The following is a 20,615-nucleotide window of genomic DNA, read 5'->3' as shown; positions in this document are numbered from 1 at the left end:
ACGACTGCATCATCTGTATCGGAGCTGTCGGCCTGTTGATTCTTTTTGGTCGACTGCTTTTTTGAGGAAGTGTTCCCCGTAGATTTCTTGACATAAGTGTCAAGATCACCTTGCTCAGACAGGCGGTCCAGATACCGCATGAGACTGATGTATTCATTGGTGTGATGACCAACATCTTCATGATAATCACAGAATTTTTCGTGGTTCCGATTGTTTGCAGAACCCTTCATGGGGACCGGCTTCGCAATTGAGATCCGTCCCTTGATTTCCTTTAGGATAAATTGGCTATCCTTGTTAAACACATACTTTGGGGAGTATGGTTTGAATTCTTTTTTCTTCTTCAGGGACGGATGTTTAGAGGAATCAGTTGCCCAAACCTCTTTTCTCTTCTCGTCTTTGTTTGACGACTGCTTCTGTCGTCCTTCTCTTTTGTCGGACCTTTTCCCGTCTGACTGTTTTACCGTACTACAAAGATCAGTCGCCTGTATATAGGCTTCCGCTTCAATCAAGGCCTCTTGAAGAGTCGCCACCCTCTTTCGGACCAAAACAAATTTGAAGGTCGACCCGTCTTTGAGACCTCTGAAAAAGTCAGTATAGGTTACTTCATTTGGTAACCCTTGAATCTGTATTCTCATCAGGTTAAACCGCCTGATGTAAGAACGAAGCCCCTCCTTCTCGCCCTACTGAATTGTTCCTAAATCAAGGGTCGTCTTCTTCGCAGGGATGTTCATGGCGAAGTTGGAGGTGAATAAGTAAGCAAGCGTCTTGAAGTTATTTACACAACCAGTCGGCAGATTGCCGAACCATTGTTGTGCGATTCCTTTGAGAGTCGTTGGGAAACACTTGCACCAAGTGGGATCATCCAACCCTTGAAGGTACATCAGGTTGGTGAATGCCATCTGATGGTCTTCTGGGTTAGTAGTGCCGTCATAGGCGCCTACTAATACATTTTTCACTTTGGCCGGCTGAGCGGCTTCAGTAATTTCCTTGGAGAAGGCCGACGGCTGTTCACCAAGTCTAAGCAACCGTAGCTGCCAGTCCATAGGTTGGACATTTTTTGCTGCATGTCCACCAAACGGAGGTGGCTGTAAAAAATACTGTTGTTGCGGTACAAACGGTAAGTTTGGTACCGCCTGGTCGCTATGAAAGCCGGACTGACGGGAGGTGCCGCCTGACTGACTCTCATGATACGACTGAGTATGCCTCATCGAGGTATTTCGTGGACTGTCTTGGAAGTTTGAAGTAGAGGCCGACTCTGACAATCGGTCACTCTTCTTCTGCTCTAGCAGTAGCCGAGCGTCTGTGTATGTTTTCGTCGACCCGTCCGCCTGAATATGACAAACAGGTTTCCTATTTCCTGGAGTAGGAAAACGGTATTTTGTGAAATCAAGGGCAGGTGGCTCCCACTTCCTAGATTTAGGATGAGGGGTCGCCTCTCGCCCTTGAACTGGTTTCCTCTTCCGTGAAGTGGAGGGTTTCTTAGCCGACTGCTCCTTGTCCAGAGCAGGCGGCTTCTTGTTGATCAACTCTTGAATTTCTCCCTTGAAGTCCCTCATGAAGGTCATGAGTTCGTTCCTTGTGATGGGAGCAGACCCATCAGTCGGCTGCTGCCGAACAGGCGGTGCGCCTGCTGGCTCGCTTCCAGTTTGAAGATGTTCCCGTTCCCTCCTTTCGGTATGACGGGTACGTCGGGCCCTTAGGGTCCCGTCTGAAGCTGTGTGAGCTTCAACTTCAAATTCATTCTCAGTATCGTGGTCCGACTGAACTAGAGGGTCGTCCAGGGGACGTCTCTCTTCAGGAGCCGGTACAAACGTGGATGCCATCTCAGAAGTACTCTCCCCACAGACGGCGCCAAGATGTTTCGGGGTTTTCTGATGTCCTGCGGGAGAGTTACAATTCCGAGACTGGAACCGGACGCCTGTACCTGCAAAACAAACGGATGCTCCGGATGATTGGAGATCCGCCTCCGACGGTCAAGTTAGTACTTGATTAAGGAGTAATTAATGCGGAAATTAAAGTGATTGGGTCTCTCTAGGTGAGAGTGTTTAATGTGTGTAATCTGCGTTTTTTTGCGTAATCTCCCTTAATGAGGATTAAGGGAGGTATTTATAACCTCGGGAAACGTGTCAATCTAGGTTTAGGTTAACCTTGGGCTGATTGGGCTTCCCTCGGAAGTTGGGCCTAGGTGACCGGTTATCCCAGGTGTCATGGGAAGGACACGTGTCGTGTCGTAATTGGTCCATAGTGGACGGATCATTGCTTGACACGTGGCAGGCTCCTATTGGCCCATGTGACGGACACATGGCGGAACCTGATTGGTCCACTTGTCAGATGGTGATTGGTGGGGAAAAATCCCCTAATCAATTATTATTATTATTATTATTATTATTATTATTATTATTATTATTATTATTATTATTATTATTATTAATATTATATTTTAAAATTTTGAGCCTAGATAAGAGACCCCTTTTCCAGTTAGGGGGGTTTTTTAAAATGTGCTTTAAGAGACCCCTTTTCGCTCTTATGTGGTTACATATACAACTTTCATGTATAATTTAAAGGGTTGGATAAATAACCACCTAAGAAAGAAAAGGGGTTTCTTATTGTCTTTAAGAAACCACCTCCAAAAAGGGGTTTCTTTAACTAAGAGGTCGCTGCCCTTAAGACCCCCTCTTATGTGGTCTTAAAAGGAGGTTTTAGGGGGTTTCTTATGGGTTTTTGTAGTAGTGAGAGTGGGCCAAAAGTATCCTTGTCGCCTGACCCTTTTTGCTAGAGACCTATCGCCTATGTGTGATGCACAAAAACCCGAGTGCAGATCCTCTAGAACCTCTTTTCCCCTTTCTAGGGTGATACATTTCAATAACGACTGCTGATAACCCTTCTTGAAAAGTTCTCCATTATGAATCTCAAAGTTTGCAGCTTGTTTTTTCATTGCAACCGCTTCTGGGTATGCATCTGGAAAAGTGTCGTCTACTAGATAAGCTCGGATGCCATCCATCCAGGTTGAACTTCGGTCCAGAATTCCAATGGGATCCTGTTCAATACTTCTTTTTTCCACAACTTCCCAAAAAACTGACCTAGACGTATCACAGGAGGCGGATGACGCCAATTTTGAAAGAGTATCCACCTGATTGTTTTTTTTATCTTGACACCTGGCTTAGATGAAATTCTTCAAGTGACCCAGCCTCTTCTTTGACCGCCTGCAAATACTTGATCATGGCCGGATGGGTGGCCTCATAGTCACCATGGTATTAGCTAACGATCAATTGTGAATCAGAACATGCATCAACTTTCCTTGCCCCTGCCGCCTTACACATGCGGATACCGGCTAGCAGGGCTTCATATTCTGCCTCGTTATTAGAGGCCTGGAACTTAAACCGTAGTGCACATTCGTACTTATCCTCTTTAAGAGACTGACATATAATGCCTGCACCACAATCGTTTATAGTAGAGCTCCCGTTTACGTGTACTTTTCAAACCTAGTCAAGATTCTCTAGCTCAACCGGCCTTGTCATTTCGACAATGAAGTCGGCGAGCGCCTGACTCTTCATTGCCTTCCTTGGTTCGAAAGATATTTCAAAGCTTTGAATTTCAATAGCCCATTTGATCATTCGACCGGATGAATCCATAGTTGTCATTGGCCGTTTGAGGGGTTGATCTGTGTAGATCACAACCGAATGTGCCAAGAAGTAAGGTTTCAACTTCTTGACTGCCATGAAAGAGCCAGGCCAAACTTTTCAACGGTTGGGTACCATAGTTCAGCATTTCGAAGAACATGGCTAATGAAATATACTGGAAGCTGGGTTTCGTCTCTCTCAGTAAGGAGAACAGCACTGAGAGCATGATCCGAGATGGCTAAGTACATGTAAAGCACCTCCTGTGGCAGAGGGCTAACAAGCCTTGGCAACGAGTGCAAGTGTTCTTTCAACTTCTGAAAGGCCGCCTCAGCATCCTCCCCCCATTCAAATCTAGTCTTCTTTTTGATTGCTTGGAAGAAATAAAGGCACTTGTCACCTGACCGGCTGAGGAATCTCCCCAATGCTGCTAGACAACTGGTTAATTTTTGAACTTCCTTGACAATGTGGGGTGACTTCATGTCAATAACCGCCTGTATCTTCTCTAGGTTGGCCTCATACCCCTTTGGTCAATCAGGAATCCGAGAAACTTCCCAGACTCAACACCAAAGATACACTTCTTGGGATTAAGCATGACCTTGTGCCGCCTGAGGGTGGTGAAGGTTTCTCGGAGGTCAGCAAGATGATCCGTTTGTAGCTTGGATTTGACTATCATGTCATCAATGTACGCGTCTACGATCCTCCCAAGTTGATTAATGAAGACTGTATTAATCATTCGTTGGAAGGTAGCAGGCGCATTTTTCAACCCAAACGACATCACAGTATAGCAGAACAACCCTTGATCAGTGACGAATGCCTTCTTCTCTTGATCTTTCTTCTACAAGGGTATCTGATGAAAGCCTGAGTAGGCGTTCATAAAGCTCATCAAGGCATGACGGCTGTAGAGTCGACCAAACTGTCAGTCTTTGGGAGTGGATAACTATCCTTCGGGCATGCATTATTCAAATCTGTGTAATCAACACACATGTGCCAGGTACCATTCGGCTTCTTGACAAGTACAACATTTGCAATCTAATCCGAGAAGTAACATTGCCGAATGAACCCGGCGTCTAATTGCTTTTTTACCTCGGCGGCTGCCACCTGACTTCTTTCCTCACCGTGGTTTCTTTTCTTTTGCCTAACCGGCTTCTTTTTGGGATCCACGGCAAGTTTATGAACTGCTAGATCCGGGCTGATGCATGAAATCTCTTCTACTTCAAAGGCAAAGATGTATTTAAATTCTTTCAGTAGATTGTGCAAGTCTGCACCCAACTTAGCAAAAGCAACCGTCCCAACCTTAACAGTACGCTCCGGACGGGTGGCGTCCAGAACGATGTCGATGTGTTCACCAGCCGGTTGGGGACGGAGTTCATCAGACCGTTCCCCGGTCAGTGATTGCGATTGCTTCTCTTTTTTTACGGCCACCAACTGCTCGGCCTTTCTCTTTTTGCTGGCTGCTATTGGAGCAAGCGCGCCTTCCTTGAGTTCATCAAGGTCTATTGGTTCCTCGCTTTAGCCGCTGCGGCTACTGTGGGCTTGACGTCTAAGAGATAGCACTCTCTTGCCGTCTTCTGATCCCCATTCAGGGAGCCTACAAACCCGTCATCTTTTTCAAATTTTAGGAGCATGAGGGATGGAATAATAACAGCCTTGGATTCGTCTAGTGTTGGACGGCCCAATATCAGATTATAAGCGGTCAACTCTTCTACAACCAAGAACCGGACTACCATGTGGCATCCTTCCCCCTTCTCCCCTAGCTGAATAGGTAGGTCAATCCTCCCTACCGGGTGCACTACTCCACCCCCAAAACCAACTAAGGGATGAGATACTTTGTGCATACTACTGGGCTTGTACTTGAGTTTTGCCAAGCACTTGTGGCTGATAAGGTTAGACGAGTTACATTTGTCAATAAGGATCCGGCCTACCTTCTGGTTGGCCACTTTGCATTCAATGACTATGGGGTCATCATGTGGTCTCCTAACCTTGCCCCTGTCTTTCTCAGTGATAACAACCTCAGGAAAGGTGTCTTTAGACGCCTGGCCCTCATCAACTGAGCTGACATCCAACCACCTGATATAGTTCTTGGTACCCTGGATGGTTGGGCCTCCTCCAGCAAAGCCGCCTGCTATGGTATAGATCGGCTCTTCATTAGTGTCCAAACTATGAGCAGGTTGGGCTGCCTTGTTGGACGGTTGTACATTGTTCGTCCTCAGGGTTATCTTGGACTTCAGAATTTAGGATTTCTGCACCCCTTTATCAGCCAGACGGTCCAACAGCCGCTTGAGGCTATAGCAGTCGTTGGTGTCATGGCCAATGTCCTCATGAAAGTGGCAATACTTGTTTTTGTTCTGGTTTTTGGCAGAACCTTTCATTGCAGCTGGTTTCTCAATTGTCTCCCGGTCTTTAATCTCCATGAGGATGGAGTAGCAGTCCTTGTTAAACTGGTACTTGGGGACGTCCGATTTAAACTCTTTCTTCTTCTTCTGGGATGGATGTTCACTGTCGTCTGCCACCCAGATTTCTTTTCTCTTTTAGCTCTCTTCTCTTTTGGCCGGCTGAGCGGACCGACTTTCTTTTTTGTCAGACTTTTTGAGGTCCGGCTGCTTGCTGATGGAGCAGAGTTCAATTGCCTATATATTGGCTTTTGCCTCCATCAGAGCTTCTTGGAGGGTGGCTACCCTCTTTCTGACGAGGTCGATCTTAAAGGTCGACCCGTCCTTCAGACCTTTAAAAAAGTGTGTATAAGCCACTTCGTCAGACAACCCTTGAATTTGAATTCTCATCAGATTGAACCACCTGACATTGGACCTTAGCCCTTCTCTATCTCTCTGTTGTATTGCACCCAAGTCAAGACTTGTTTTCTTAGCATGGATGTTCATAGAGAAGTTAGAAGCACACAAGTACGCAACCGTCTTGAAGCTGTTGATGCAGCTGGCTGGCAGGGTGCCAAACCATCGTTGGGCAATGCCATTCGATGTAGCCGTGAAGCATCGACACCAGGTGATATTCAAATTACTTTCAGGGTTGGTGGTACCATCATAAGTACCCACCATAACATTTTTAACCTTCAGGGTTGGTGGTACCATCATAAGTACCCACCATAACATTTTTAACCTTGGCCGGCTGTGCCGCCTCGGTTATCTCCCTAGAGAACGCAGAAGGTTGTTCCCCAAGTTTTAGCAGACGAAGGTGCCAGTCCAAAGGTTGGACATTTTGTGTTGCTTGACACCCAAAGAGGGCCGGCTGCATGTATGGTTGTCCATACGGCATGTATGGTTGCTGTGGAACATACGGAGCCGAATAGATTATCTGAGGGCCAGTGTGAACGGACAAACCGCCTGACTGACTCTCTCGGTTTGATTGCGAATACCTCAGTGAGGTATTCTGAAAGCTGTTTGGGTAAGTCGACGTTGAAGCTGACTCGGACAGTTGTTGATTTTTCTTCTGCTGGATTAACATCCGGGCATCAGAATAAGTCTTCTTTGAGTCATCCGGCTAGACATGTCGGATGACCTTCCTCTTCCTTGTCTTAGGGAATCGGATTTTAGTAAAATCAATCAAGGGTCTCTTCCCCTCCTTTGATTTAGAAGGTGGAGTGGGCTCTCAGTCCCTGACCGGTTTGTTCTTCTCAGAGAGAGAAGGTTTCTTGGCTTATTAACCCCTATTGGAGCCAACCGTCTTCTTGTCGATCAAGTCCTTGATTTCCCCCTTGAAACTTGTCATGAATTTCATGAGTTCGTCTCGAGTAATTGGGGCTGTGCCTTCTGCCTCCTGGTGTTGTCCAGACCGCTGTCCGGATGATTTACTAGGACCAGCTTGTTCATCGCCCCGTTCCCTTCTTTCTATGGGACGGGTGCATCTGAGTAAACCATCAACGGCCACATATGTTTCGACTTTAAAGTCGTCATCAGTGTCATGGTCCAAATAGACCTAAAATCCGGACGTAGGCCGTTTCTCATTAGGAGGCGGTGTAGGTTCTTGTGAAGCCATCTTAGAGGTACTCTCCCCATAGACGGCGCCAAATGTTTCGAGGTTTTCTGTGTCTCTCGGGAAAGTTACAACACTAAGATTGGATTCCGGGCGCCTGTACCTGCAAAATAACGGAGACTCTGGTTGGGTGGAGTTTTGCCTCCGAGGATCAAGTTAGAACGTGGTCGAAAGATGTAAAAAGTGCGAAATGAAAGGTAAGATCCTCTCGGATTCAAAGATCAGGTATATTCTCGATGGTGAGAATTAATTATCTGCAATCATTTACTGCTCTGGTTTTTTTTGAATAATGAATGTGTTCATCCCGTTCCCTAGGTGGGATACATCTCCCTTTTATAGGGTCTTGGGATTCGTGCCTCTATCCTAGGTTACGGAAACCTAGGAATGATGGGCTGTTTAGGGAATTGGCCCTTGAAGGCTGTTATTTTTCCTTGCTGACCTCGAGTGCCATGTGTCAATTGGTGAGTGCCCTCATTAGACCTGTCATGGGATGACACGTGTCCCACTATGATTGGGCCACGTGGCATGGGTATTTTTACCCAAATCAGATGTGGCAATGGATTAAAATCTTAAGACAAGACTGCGCTAATCTTGATCCATTATACACAATTGCCAAAGTGTTACACTATATTTTTTTTCTTTAAATTTATAGTTGTTAATAGTTTTTTATAAAAGGATACATCAAAGTTTTTATTTTAAGAATTTTTTTAATATTTGATATTAAAATTACTTTCTTGGAGCTTTTAACATATAATTAAATAAAAATAAATAAAATCCTTGTTGTAATAATTGTATTACATAATTTTCTGGCACAATTTACATAAAAAATGCGATTTATTATTTATTTTTTTACTTAAGTTTATATAGTTGTCAATGTATATATTATGGAAGGATATATCAAATCTCTTATTCATGTATTAGTGTACTATATTTTTATTTATGTATAAGATTTGTTTCCCAAAAAAAAAAAAAACATACTGATATGTCTATTTTATATAGTGATTTACCCTCGTCCCTTGGTCATATTTAGGAGTATTTTGGCTCTACGAAACTACTTTTGTTACTAATATGCATTTTCTAGTGTTTTCGTAGCTTTGGTATTGTTTTATAGGAAATTGCAGATTTGGAGCATTTTCCCGGACTTATTTCAGCCACTACGAGCATTGGATTAGGATCGCGTACATGTGACCAACTGGGGGGGCACTTTTCAGAACTTGCCTTACTACCAACACTACAAGAAAATTGTCTTTTTGTAGCGATTATTTCGTAGCGATTTTATATTCGCTACAATATGCATATATGTTGGGATTTTTTTTGTATCGAATTACCATTCGTTGAGATTTTTTTGTAGCAATTACAATCGATACGAAATGTTAAAATAATCGCTACGAAAAGGTATTTTCTTGTAGTGCAACACTTGAACTGGGTTAAGCCTAACTACCGCCAGGTCCTACAATGGCAAGTAAAGGTAGGGAGGGATTATGTGCCTGTTTTTCCTCTCCCTAACTCAGACTTAACCGTCTTCCCTCCTGGGCAGCAGTCCTACACCTATGACCTTCTACTTGCCCAAGCTCAGCCCCACTCACAGCCCCAGGTGTATGTGCCACTGCCATATGTGCCTCAGCCACCCCCACACCAGCCTAGGCCGGACCCCGAGACCATTTGGGACCTACAAAGTATAGGTCATGCTATAGGTAGGATAGAGGAGACCCAGGAGGAGCTTAGGACACAGGCGGGAGACATTAGGAGGTTAGTTGGCTCCCTTGACCAGAGGGTGGGCTATGTTGAGAGGAACACAAGTAAGAGACTTTTTCCGATGTACGACGACTATGCTCGTCGTGGTGCTATCTGATAAGCCGTGTTTTGTGAATAATTGTTAGCCTCTTTTTAGTTGTTCTTATTATTCTAGCTTAGTATTTTAGTTCATTTTGGTTTGATTTGGTTTAGTTTCGATGATTCGATGCTTTAATGGGTAGTTTCGTTGTTTTTGATGTATTTCAGGATTAACGAAGCTAATTTAGAGATTTTATGAAGGGATGAGACTAAACCGAGGCCCACGGACCTTCACGAAGCTCGTTGGTCGAAGAACGAGTCACTTGGGCCTTTTTGGAGTCAAGCACGACCATGTTTAAGAGAGGCACGCCCATGCCCAGCTTAGGCACGTCCGTGCTTGAGCCTCAGAAACTGAAGGAAATTCTCTGGAAGTGAGACATGTCCGTGTCTCATAGAGGCAGGTCTGTGTCTCTGCTGTTGCCTTCGAATCTGCATATGAGGCACGTCCGTGCCTAATATAGGCAAGTCCGTGCCTAGAGTCCAGAAGATGGGAAGAACCTTACTCGAAGTGAGGCACGTCCGTGCCTCTTAGGAGGGTTATGCGTTGAATTTTCTTACGTTTTATTATCTTTTTGTTGGGAGTATAAATACCCCAGACTTTATTATATTTCAAGATCGAGCATTCCTTATTAGACCTAGTTTTCTCTTACGTTGCTTTTGTAATTCAAGATTCAAGTTCTACTTTTGCAATCTCCATTTATTTCAAGATTTGGTATTTTCCTTTCATCCCTTATTTCTTAATTATGTTTTCTTTGATTATTTTTGTTGTTGCTTATTTCAATATGTGTGAGTAGTTTTTATATTCCAAGATCTAGGGTAGCCCAATTGTGATTGATGCATAAATTGATTCTTTAAATTCTCTAATGACAATTGCGATTATTTATGCTAAATTGATTGTGATTATACCAATACTAGATTAGAGATAATTAGTATTGTTATTATTCCATAGTTTTAATCACAACGAGAGTTGGGTTTTAACGGATTTGAGTAGATCAATTTAGGGTTTGAGATTCCTCACGAGAGTAGTTGAATTGATAATTGGGAAGCGAAGTAAAGTGTTTAATGTCTCTAATTTGCATGATTCCATGAGAATAGGCTTGATTGTGGTTAGAGAAGCCATTGATACTCGAGAGAGGTCCTTGGTATTGATTAGGGTTTGCTTTTCCCCATGTTAATTGGATTTGTATGCTAGGGGTAGATAGATAATTGCATCGATTGTAATTGTGGTGATACTTGATCTTGGATGTTTTAGTTCATTGATTTATCACATTCTTTAGAATTATTGAGTTCTTTATATATTAGTTCTTAGAATATTTCACCATTGATTGTTACTTGCTTAGTGATTATTTGAGTCTATTTAATTAGGTGAACCTTAGTCTCTTGGGATTCGATCCTTACTTGCCCGTCTACATAGTAGTGATCTTGTTAGGTTATTTTTGTTAGGTACGTGACACGCCTATCATTATCCCTACTGAGACCCTCTACCCTAACTTGTTCCAACCACCACCCCAGGGATATGTGGATCCCGACTCCTACGGTATTTACACAGACTACTCCTCACTCTCTGGCTAGCTATGACCAAGACTTTCCTTTTGGGGGGGGGGGTCAGGGGTAGTGTTAACTCTAACTAATTTGGTGGGAGTTATTCTGGTGCAGGTGGTAGTGGTGGAGGGTTTCGGACGATGGATGAGGATGGTGATGATTAGCCATGCTGCGGCTAGTTCCCGAGCCAATAAGGACATTGTCTGATTTTGGCTTGGAGGAGATTTTAGGTAGAGGTATCTTATTTCTTCTCTCTCTTTTTGAATTTTGGTGTTTTTAGTATAGATTTTATTGCATTCTAGTGTAGATTTTATTGCTTTCAAAAAAATGAAAAAATACAAAAAAATTGAAAATTTGAAAAAAAATATACAAATTTACGATCCAATGAATGATAAATCATGCTTCCCTGTGCCCCATACATGTAAATCATTTTGATTCTTGGTATATGATGATGAATATTGTGGATAAGTTATCCATGATTTGATGTTTGATTGCTTTGATGCCTTAATATGAGTTAACTTTGTCCAACTATTTGTGGATTTGGTGCTTGACTAGTTGATTTGGTTAGGAATTGTGTGTTAGTTCCTGGTATGTCAATGAAGTTGAGTATTGGTTTTTAACTTTGAGTAATGTTTTTATAGCTCATATTATGCACATTGAGGAGGACAAAGACATTTGTTCTCTTAAGTAGCCTTCAGACGATATTAGATGCATTTGTTCCCTTCTTGCTACCCATGTCGTTGCCTTGACTTTTCATTGTTGTATAGCCACATTACGAGCCGATTTTTCCCCATTGGTTACTAGTCCCAAGCTTGGCTTGGGGGAGCTATTAGTGAGTGAGGTGAGGGAGTTTTTAGTGTGCTTATTTACTGCACAATTTGGGTGGGTTTTGAGAAGTTGTTTTGTTCTTGATTGTGGTTTATTTTTGGTGGTTTGATAGATGAATTTTATTGAAAAAATAAAGCATGATGAAAAAAAGAAGTTCAAGAAAAAATAAAAAAAGAAGAAAAGTGAACTTCAAAAGAAAAAAAATGTTTTAGTGAATTTTTGTGGAGTTGAGTTGAGTTATGTTGGAGATTTATGGTCATTATTTATTTTTGACCTTGGTTTTGTTTGATAGGATTTGGCTCCCTTAAGCATAGCTTTACTCTCATATTTTCCCAAATATTTCCTACCCTTTTACCCTAGCCTTACATTACAAGTTTTAAAGACCTTTCGACCTTTGTGCATAGAGTTGTATGAAGGTGAAATTAGTTGTTTATCAATGCAAAGAATGATTTGACATATTTCGAGTTGACTACTAGGTCGAGTGCTTGTCTTCTTAAACACACGAGTGTTGTGATTTTGGGAGGGCATTGTTCACAATAAAGGGATTGGATGGAGAACGATCGGATACATTTTATATCCGCCACATAAAAGAGTGAAGAGTGTGTGAGCACTAGTTATGAATTCCATATACACCTGTGGTTCGCTTTGTTTGACGATTGTCAGGGTAGATTAGTAGTTGGATGGATTTGATTGGTTGACTTTGATGCATATTTGTTGGATTTGCCTTGAGTCGATTATGCTTGGTTTTAGTTGATTTTGGGGTGAAGTATGTTTTATTTGTTCATTGATGAGATATTTGCTTTGGGACAAGCAGAGGTTTGGCTTGGGGAAACATACTGATATGTCTATTTTATATAGTTATTTACCCCTATCCCTTGGTCATATTTAGGAGTATTTTTGGCTCTACGAAGCTACTTTTATTACTAATATGCGTTCTCTAGTATTTTTGTAGCTTTGGTATTATTTTATAGGAAATTGCAGATTTGGAGCATTTTCCCGGACTTATTTAAGCCACTACGAGCATTGGATTAGGATCGCGTACATATGACCACATTCCGTAGCCCAAGACCGCATTGGAGCAATCAAACCGGTGATTAAGGGCTCAATGAAGAAGAAGAAGCTGAGGCATTGGATCGAGTTATAAGGACCTAAAGAGGAAATCCGGATTGGGCCAAGAAAATAGCCCAATCGAAGAAGTCCACATATGCCCAGGAGTTTGCCCGACCGGGGAAGCCCTCGCCCTGAGGCGCGCCCGACCAGGCGAGGCAGATGGAAAGAAGTAGCTCTTCGCCCTAAGGCGCGCCCTACCGGGTGCAAGATGAGTAGCCCACCAGCCAAAGGCGGGCCCGGCCAGACGAGATGGCGCCCGACCGAGCGCGTGTTTCTGAGGAGATTAGCGTGACTTTTACTTTGTTTTAATTTAGGATTTGTTAGTTTAGTATAAGTATGCTTTTGTTAAGCGAGATATTGAACGTCATTCATTAGTAAATTCCAGATTTTTAGTTTTAAGCTTTAAATTAATACTCTTGTTCTCCCAACTCTTTTTGGTTTATGCAATTCATTATTTCCATTTGTTTTGGTAACGATTATTTCTCTTTTATTTTCAGTAATTTAATTGTTTTGATTAATCATTTCTTGTTTTATTGCTTTGTTTGGTTTGGATTTTAATATGTGTGAGTAGTTTTATTTCTAGGGTTTGTGGGGATCAATAACTAATATGAAGGGGTAATTTATTATTGTTGATTGTTAATGCTCGATTGATTTCTTATTGATTGATATAATGCTATGCAATTAGATTAAGCCAGGTTTAATTGATGTTTAGGCTTAGTTTCAGTAGGCAGGTTAATTTATAAATGGTTAAGTCAAGATTCGAGAGATGCGATTTAATAATGGTAGATTAATTCTGTGATTGTAATGCGTAGCGAAAGCCCTTTATAATCTGATTAATTGATGCATTGATGATTGATTATTGTGTTTTACCCTGGAATATTATTTATTGGTGAACTTATACCCTAGGCTTTGATTTATTGATTTCTCCTTAGTTTAATTTGCTTTAGTTTATTTATTCTCCTTAGATTAATTCTCACAAAACAATTTGGTTACTTGATAATTTAGATTATATTTAATTATTTAGGAATCGAAAGACTTTGTTTCCTTGTGCATTCGACCCTACTTCCCCATCTGCTTTAGTTAGAGGACTTAGATAATTTTTTTGATTAGGTGATATGACTTTATCTTGTCACATACCAGAAAGTGCTGATTAATGCATTTACTATAAAAGATCCTATTAGCCAAATAACTCTTTTTAAAACCAATTTTTTGTATGCGACCTGCTGTACAGTGCGGTAGGGATTACTCGAGTTACTCGGTCAGGGGTTACTTGAGTTGCCGGGGTTACTCGAGCTTCTTGGTCAGGGGTTACTCGAGTTACTCGGTCAGGGGTTACTCGAGTTTCCGGGTTACTTAAATTACTTGGTCAGGGGTTACTTGAGTTACTCCTGACCGAGTAACCCCTCAAGTAACCTCTGACCGCTCGAGTAATCTATGACCGAACCCCTCAAGTAATTCCTGACCGAGTAATCCCTGACTGAACCCTCAAATAACCCCTGACCGAGTAACCCCTGACCAAACTCCTTAAGTAACCACTGATTGAATTACTCGATTAACCCCTGACCGAACTCTTAAATAACCCCTGACCGAGTAACTCGAGTAACCCATGGTTGATTAATCCCTAACCGAGTAAATTGAGTAACCCTTGACCGAGTAACTTGAGTAACCCTTAACCGAGTAACTTAAGTAACCCCTGACCGAGTAACCCCTGTCTGAACCTTCAAGTAACCACTGACCGATTAACTCGAGTAACCCCTGACTGAATAATTCGAGTAACCCCTAACAAAATAACTTAGGTAACCCCTGCCACATGGTGTGACCTGCTGCACCAAAAAAAGTTGCTGATTTCTAAAACGCATTTGACTATATGTATTTTTTTTTTCATATATTTAATTTCACCAATAAATTGGTACCATTTTCTTGGTGTTAACCAAATGAATTTCTTAAAATGTTGTACATTACACTCTATAGTTCATATGTATGTCACAAATTATGTTAAGAATTTGAATTTTTTTCCTTAAATTTATAGTTGTAACACCCTAGAAATTCCTTTTCTTTAAAATACCTGTTTTACCCTTCTTAAAATACGAAATAGGAAAATCTAAGACATTACCGCCACTGTGAAAACGGCTAAGACAAATATCAAAGGCACAGCGGAAGACTATCTTTTAAAACTATCCAAAACAAGTCAACTTAAAAGTCAAGTCAAAGGAAAGTAAAGTCAAACTAAGTCAACCTACAACTTGGAACCATTGTAGGCCTTTAAAACTAAACAATACTGAAAACCTTTACGTTAGTCTCATGAGCATAGTAAAATAAATAATATTTAAAGCAATTAAAACACATCATATTCCTATGGAAACTAAGCATGATTCGCTCTTCACTCATACCCATCATGAAAATGCTTCATCACCTGAAAAACTTCTCTCTACTTGTCCCCACTACTCGCCATTAAATTGGGTCGTCGTAGGGCCAAGGTAAAGACAAGGTCAAACAAACATACAACACACAATCCGCAATGCTGAGTACATAAGCGTAATAAAACACACTATCATGCTTTCATCCTATCATCACACAACTTCCCTTGTTGCACCTGCAAACAAGCACACAAGACATTCAACACTTAACTAGACAAATACCAATGTCCATTTAATTTGATTACGCATCAAACGGGTTTCCCCCTAACCTGCCCCAATAAAGGGTACTAACACGGGAGCTAAACGTGCCAGTATAAATTAACCACTCGTAAGTGGCGGAATTCCTGCGCATAATAAAAAGGAATATACAACGTCCTGTACTCCCAGTAGAAGTTATGGTCAAATATAAAGTCACATAACTCCCCCCATATGTTCATACTCAAGGTATATACGTTCCAAGAGTTTTGGTGCATAATCTGTTTCACTTTACGTTGCTTTACATATTATTATACTTTGGTGATGACTCTCAAACTATAACACAATCAAACTTTATAATTCATTCAAGAAATCAAACTTACCAATTTAATTCTTGAATAATTAGTGACCACATAAATTAAATGTTGAATCCTTTTTAAACTACCTCGGTGTTAAATAACACCTTATGCGCATAAAGCACCACAAATCCTATCCCTCGGTGTTTAGAATACCTTAAGTGCACTTAGGCACCAAAATATAATTTAATCCTCATGTACATAGACACTTAAATAGCTCCTTTCTCATGCTTATAGCATCAATAAAAATTATATGAACCATAATAAGATTCCCTTTTCATATTCCAAACCAAATTAAACAATTAGTTTAATTAAACATGCCTTCCATCATGATAATAATAAAAGTGTGGTTCATATCCAACATTCCAACATATGTATAGCTTATATATAAAAATTCTAGCTTTAAAACAACCCTTTAAAACAAGCTAAAATTTAATTTAAAACCCTTACTTTTATTCCCAATTAATGGGTAATTAAAAATCCTTTCAAGAAACATAATCATAGATTATATATAAAAATTCTAGCTTTATTAAATCATCTAAAATTGTTATAATTGTGTTTCAAAACACTTATTTCAATAATTTAAATCACCCATAAACAATTTCCATCAATATACATAAACTTAGTAACCTAGGGTTTATAATTTGGGGCTTGTTAATTCAAAACCAAATCTAAAAATTTATATACATCATACTTAAAATCAAACATCATAAAAATCATCACAAAACTCAAAAACAATAATTAGATCAAGGGTGGATTTAATTAAAAATCAAAAGAAGATTTTTTTTTTTTTTTTTTTTTTTTTTTTTTTTTTTTTTTTTTTTTATAAAAAAAAACACACGCACGCACAAGGGGGGAAAAAGGGAGGGTGGCTGGCGCCACCTCCCACATCTGCTGCTGCTGCCGGCCCTGTGCTGCGGCAGCGGCCGGCCATGGTGGTGGTGGCAGCCGACCACTGTGGTGTGTGAAAAAAAATTAAAATTAAAATAAAGGGGATGGGGATAAATTAAGAGAAAAAGAGAGAAAATAAGAGGAGAGAGAAAGAGAGTTACCCTTTGGGTATTCTCCACCTTGGGCAAAGTTTAATTTGCCCATGTGAAGGGTATTTATACTCCCTTTCTAAAACCCTCCTAGACTTAAATTCCCTTTTTACCCGTAATGATCCCTTTCCTATTTAAACTAGTATTTTGACTTTCCTTAAATACCATTGACTTTAAAACTTACCTTTTTATAAAATAATATTCCCCAACATTTCCAAATCATGAAATAAAATATTTCAAGATTGTTAAATAATTAAAAATAAATTTTTAATTAAAATAATTTGTTTTAAATTAATGAAACACTATAAATAATTCATTTCGAATTATTTAAATACTTTAAGAAATACTTATTTAAGTTAAAATACGTATAAAAATACGGGGTATTACAATAGTTGTTAATATTTTTTTGTAGAATGATACATCAAATCTTTTAATTTAAGTATTTTTGTAAAAATTTGATATTCAATTTACATTCTTGGAGATTTTAACATATAATTAAATAAAAAAAATAAAATCCTTGTTGTAATAATTGTATTACATAATATTCTGGCACAATTTATGTTAAAAATTCGATTTATTATTTATTTTTTACTTAAGTTTATATAGTTGTCAATGTATATATTATGGAAGGATATATCAAACTTTTATTTATGTATTAGTTTAATATATTTCTATTTATATATAAGATTTGTAATGATAATTAAAAAAAAAAAAAAAACATACCAAAAAATGGCACATGTCATTGCTGGTGTGTCTTTTAGTATATAGTTATTATTATAAAGAGTCTATAATGCATGTATTATAAAAGAGCCTATATATATATATATGTATATATATATATATATATATATATATATATATATATATATATATATATATATATATATATATATACATACATATATATATATACATATATATATATGTAATTTTACCGACAAATTGGTACCATTTTCTTGTTGTTAACCAAATGAATTTCTTAAAATGTTATACATTACACTTTGTAGTTCATATGTATGTCACAAATTATGTTAAGAATTTGATTTTTATTTTTTCCTTAAAGTTATAGTTGTTAATATTTTTTTTGTTGAAGGACACAACAAATCTTTTAATTTAAGTATTATTTTAATATTCGATATTCAAATTACTTTCTTGGAGATTTTATCATATAATTAAATAAAAAAATAAAATCCTTGGCACAATTTATGTTAAAAATCTGATTTATTATTATTATTTTTTACTTAAGTTTATATAGTTGACAATGTATATATTATGGAAGGATGTATCAAATCTTTTATTGATGTATTAGTTTATTATATGTTTATTTATGTATAAGATTTGTTTCTAAATGATTATTAAAAATAAAAAAAACTAAAAGACGTATCAGAAAATGACACATGTCATTGCTGGTGTGTCTTTTAGTATATAAGTAGTTATAGTTATTGATGAAAGTAAATGGAACGGGAAAAAGCTTCTTTCACAAAACCATTCCTTTTCTTCCCTATTATTCCATTTCATTATCATTTTAGGGGTCATTTGGTTGGATCATTTAGAATGGGTTGGAATGGAGTTAGAATCCATTCCATCTTTTGTTTTTTTTTTGTTGAGCTTTTTTAACTATAGAATCTCATATCCAAGAGGTTCTAACCCCCCTCCCCATACCCATCATTGAATCCCATACTCACCAGCCGCCTAAGATTCACAATTCTTTCTATTTATGAATAGTGTTTGGATAATTATACCATTTAAAATATTTATTTACCTTTTGAAATATTTATCTACCTTTTAAAATAACTCTTATGAATAGATTTTGTTTATTATACCTTTTAAAATATTTATTTACTTATGTGCCCTCATTAATGTTAATTGTCTTTTTTAACCACTAAAAATAGTGTACGAACATTTATATCCCTAAAAATATTTGTTTATATAGTTTCCCTCATTAAATTTGCCAAATATTTAAATTTGTGACATAAGGCCAATTGAAAGAGCTCTCCGGACATATCTAGTTATGGCGCGCGCATCGTCCGTGTTAGCAGTATATCTCGAGCTCCAATTTCTAGTTATGGTCACTCCAATTAAGGTTCAATTTCTCGAGCTCCGATTTCTCGAGCGGCCGCTCGTTTAATGGGTTTAATTTTGTACGGATTAATGGTCTTCAACGGCTGCGATTGATTGAATCCATCTAACGGCTGCAATTGATTGATGCTTGTTAACTATTGATGAAAACGCTGAACACCGTTGATGATGATGCGTGGTGATGATGAGAAGGGAGCAACCAAGCATTCACGAAGAGGAAGAGAATAGGGGTCTGATTGATGTATGGGATTTTGTTTTATTTTCCTTTTTAATTTCTTTTTCTATCTACTTTGCTTTTCTTTTTATGCCTTTCCCTCTTCTTCCTCGATTTCCCCTTTCCCCTAAAATGTCCTAAGCGGTAATTCGCCATTAATGGTGGGTAGCTACTAATTCCGGTCACTTGACATTTTATGGCCGGAATATCAAGGTCAATGCCGGAGTTTGGTCAAAGGACCCTCTTCATAACCAAAACGCCATAAAAGGACCTTTTGTGCCACCTTTTTTTTTAAAGGACCTTTCTCACAAGATCGACCACTTAAAAAACCTTCCTTGCTACTTTTCCTTAAAAATTTTATCGTTCTTCTTGTTCCAAATGTGCCACATAAGAGCCACCCCAATCACACACTTCTTTGCATCCATTCTTCTCCACTTCATAAGGGTCTCCTTAAAGTCATCCGAGGGATCAAAATCAAGAAGGGCCAAGCAATCACACTCACGCCAAAGGTCATGCACTGCTGGACAATTAAAGAAAGCATGGTGTAGTGTTTCGGGCGAGGAAACACACCAAGGGCACACATTAGTATCCTGCATGTGTCTGCTTCGAAGATGAACTTGCATACGTGGCCAGCGAGTTTGTACAGATTCTCCATAAGAAGTGCTTGACCTTTGGTATTGTGTCCAAGCTCCAAATGTCAACCCAGACCCGGTGAAAATCGTCTGAGAAAGCATATAAGTTGTTTTCACGGAGTAGAGGCCATCCCCTGAGAAAGCCCAAGTCAGCTTGTCTTCCTGATTTCGAGAGCTAAAAGGAACTGATAGGATGCACCGTACATCCCTCTCATCAAAATTCGACACTAAAAGATCATAATTCCACTCTTTAGTGTCATTATCAATTAAATCTCGTACTACGGTAAGCTCCTCCTTCTGAGATGAAGTCACAGATCTCCCATTTTCATCCGCAAGCCAAGGATCGTCATAAATATTATTTTTCTGACCATCCCCTACCCGCCAATTAAACCTTCTTTGATAAGCGTCGTTGAACCCCAAATACTCCCCCATGAGTAGCTACCATTAAGCCCGAGAGAAGCTTCCAAAAAGTCAGAATTTGGGAAGTATATCCCTTTCATGACACGCCCAAAAAGAGACTCGGGAGAAGAGATGAGCCGCTATGCTTATTTTCCCAAAAGAGCTTCATTGAATACCCCCGAGTCACGGAACCCCAATCCTCCGAAACACTTCGGCAGTTCGGCTTACACAAAACCTCCCAGTTTATCCAGTGAACTTTCCGCCTAGTGTCCGAGTGCCCCCACCAAAACCTCGCAGTAAGAAATTGAATCTCATCAATGACACTACAAGGTAATCTGTAAACTCCCATCAAATAAGTTGGAATTG

The 20,615-nt window shown here is 39.5% G+C and overlaps 1 protein-coding gene across 1 annotated transcript; it reads right to left on the bottom strand.

Moving 5' to 3' along the window:
• Positions 1 to 19,556: 19,556 nt before the first annotated feature.
• Positions 19,557 to 20,282, bottom strand: LOC110717211. The gene has a single exon (XM_021895862.1). It carries the CDS (start codon positions 20,280 to 20,282, stop codon positions 19,557 to 19,559), a length of 726 nt encoding a protein of 241 aa, XP_021751554.1.
• Positions 20,283 to 20,615: the final 333 nt, after the last annotated feature.

Source organism: Chenopodium quinoa, unplaced genomic scaffold (assembly GCF_001683475.1).
Source record: "Chenopodium quinoa cultivar QQ74 unplaced genomic scaffold, ASM168347v1, whole genome shotgun sequence".
Lineage (NCBI taxonomy): Eukaryota > Viridiplantae > Streptophyta > Magnoliopsida > Caryophyllales > Amaranthaceae > Chenopodium > Chenopodium quinoa.
This window is presented reverse-complemented; position numbering and strand designations above follow the sequence as displayed.

Bases quoted from the DNA above. Each gene is read 5' to 3' on its own strand.
- LOC110717211 (XM_021895862.1), bottom strand. From the start codon at position 20,282: ATGGGGGAGTATTTGGGGTTCAACGACGCTTATCAAAGAAGGTTTAAT.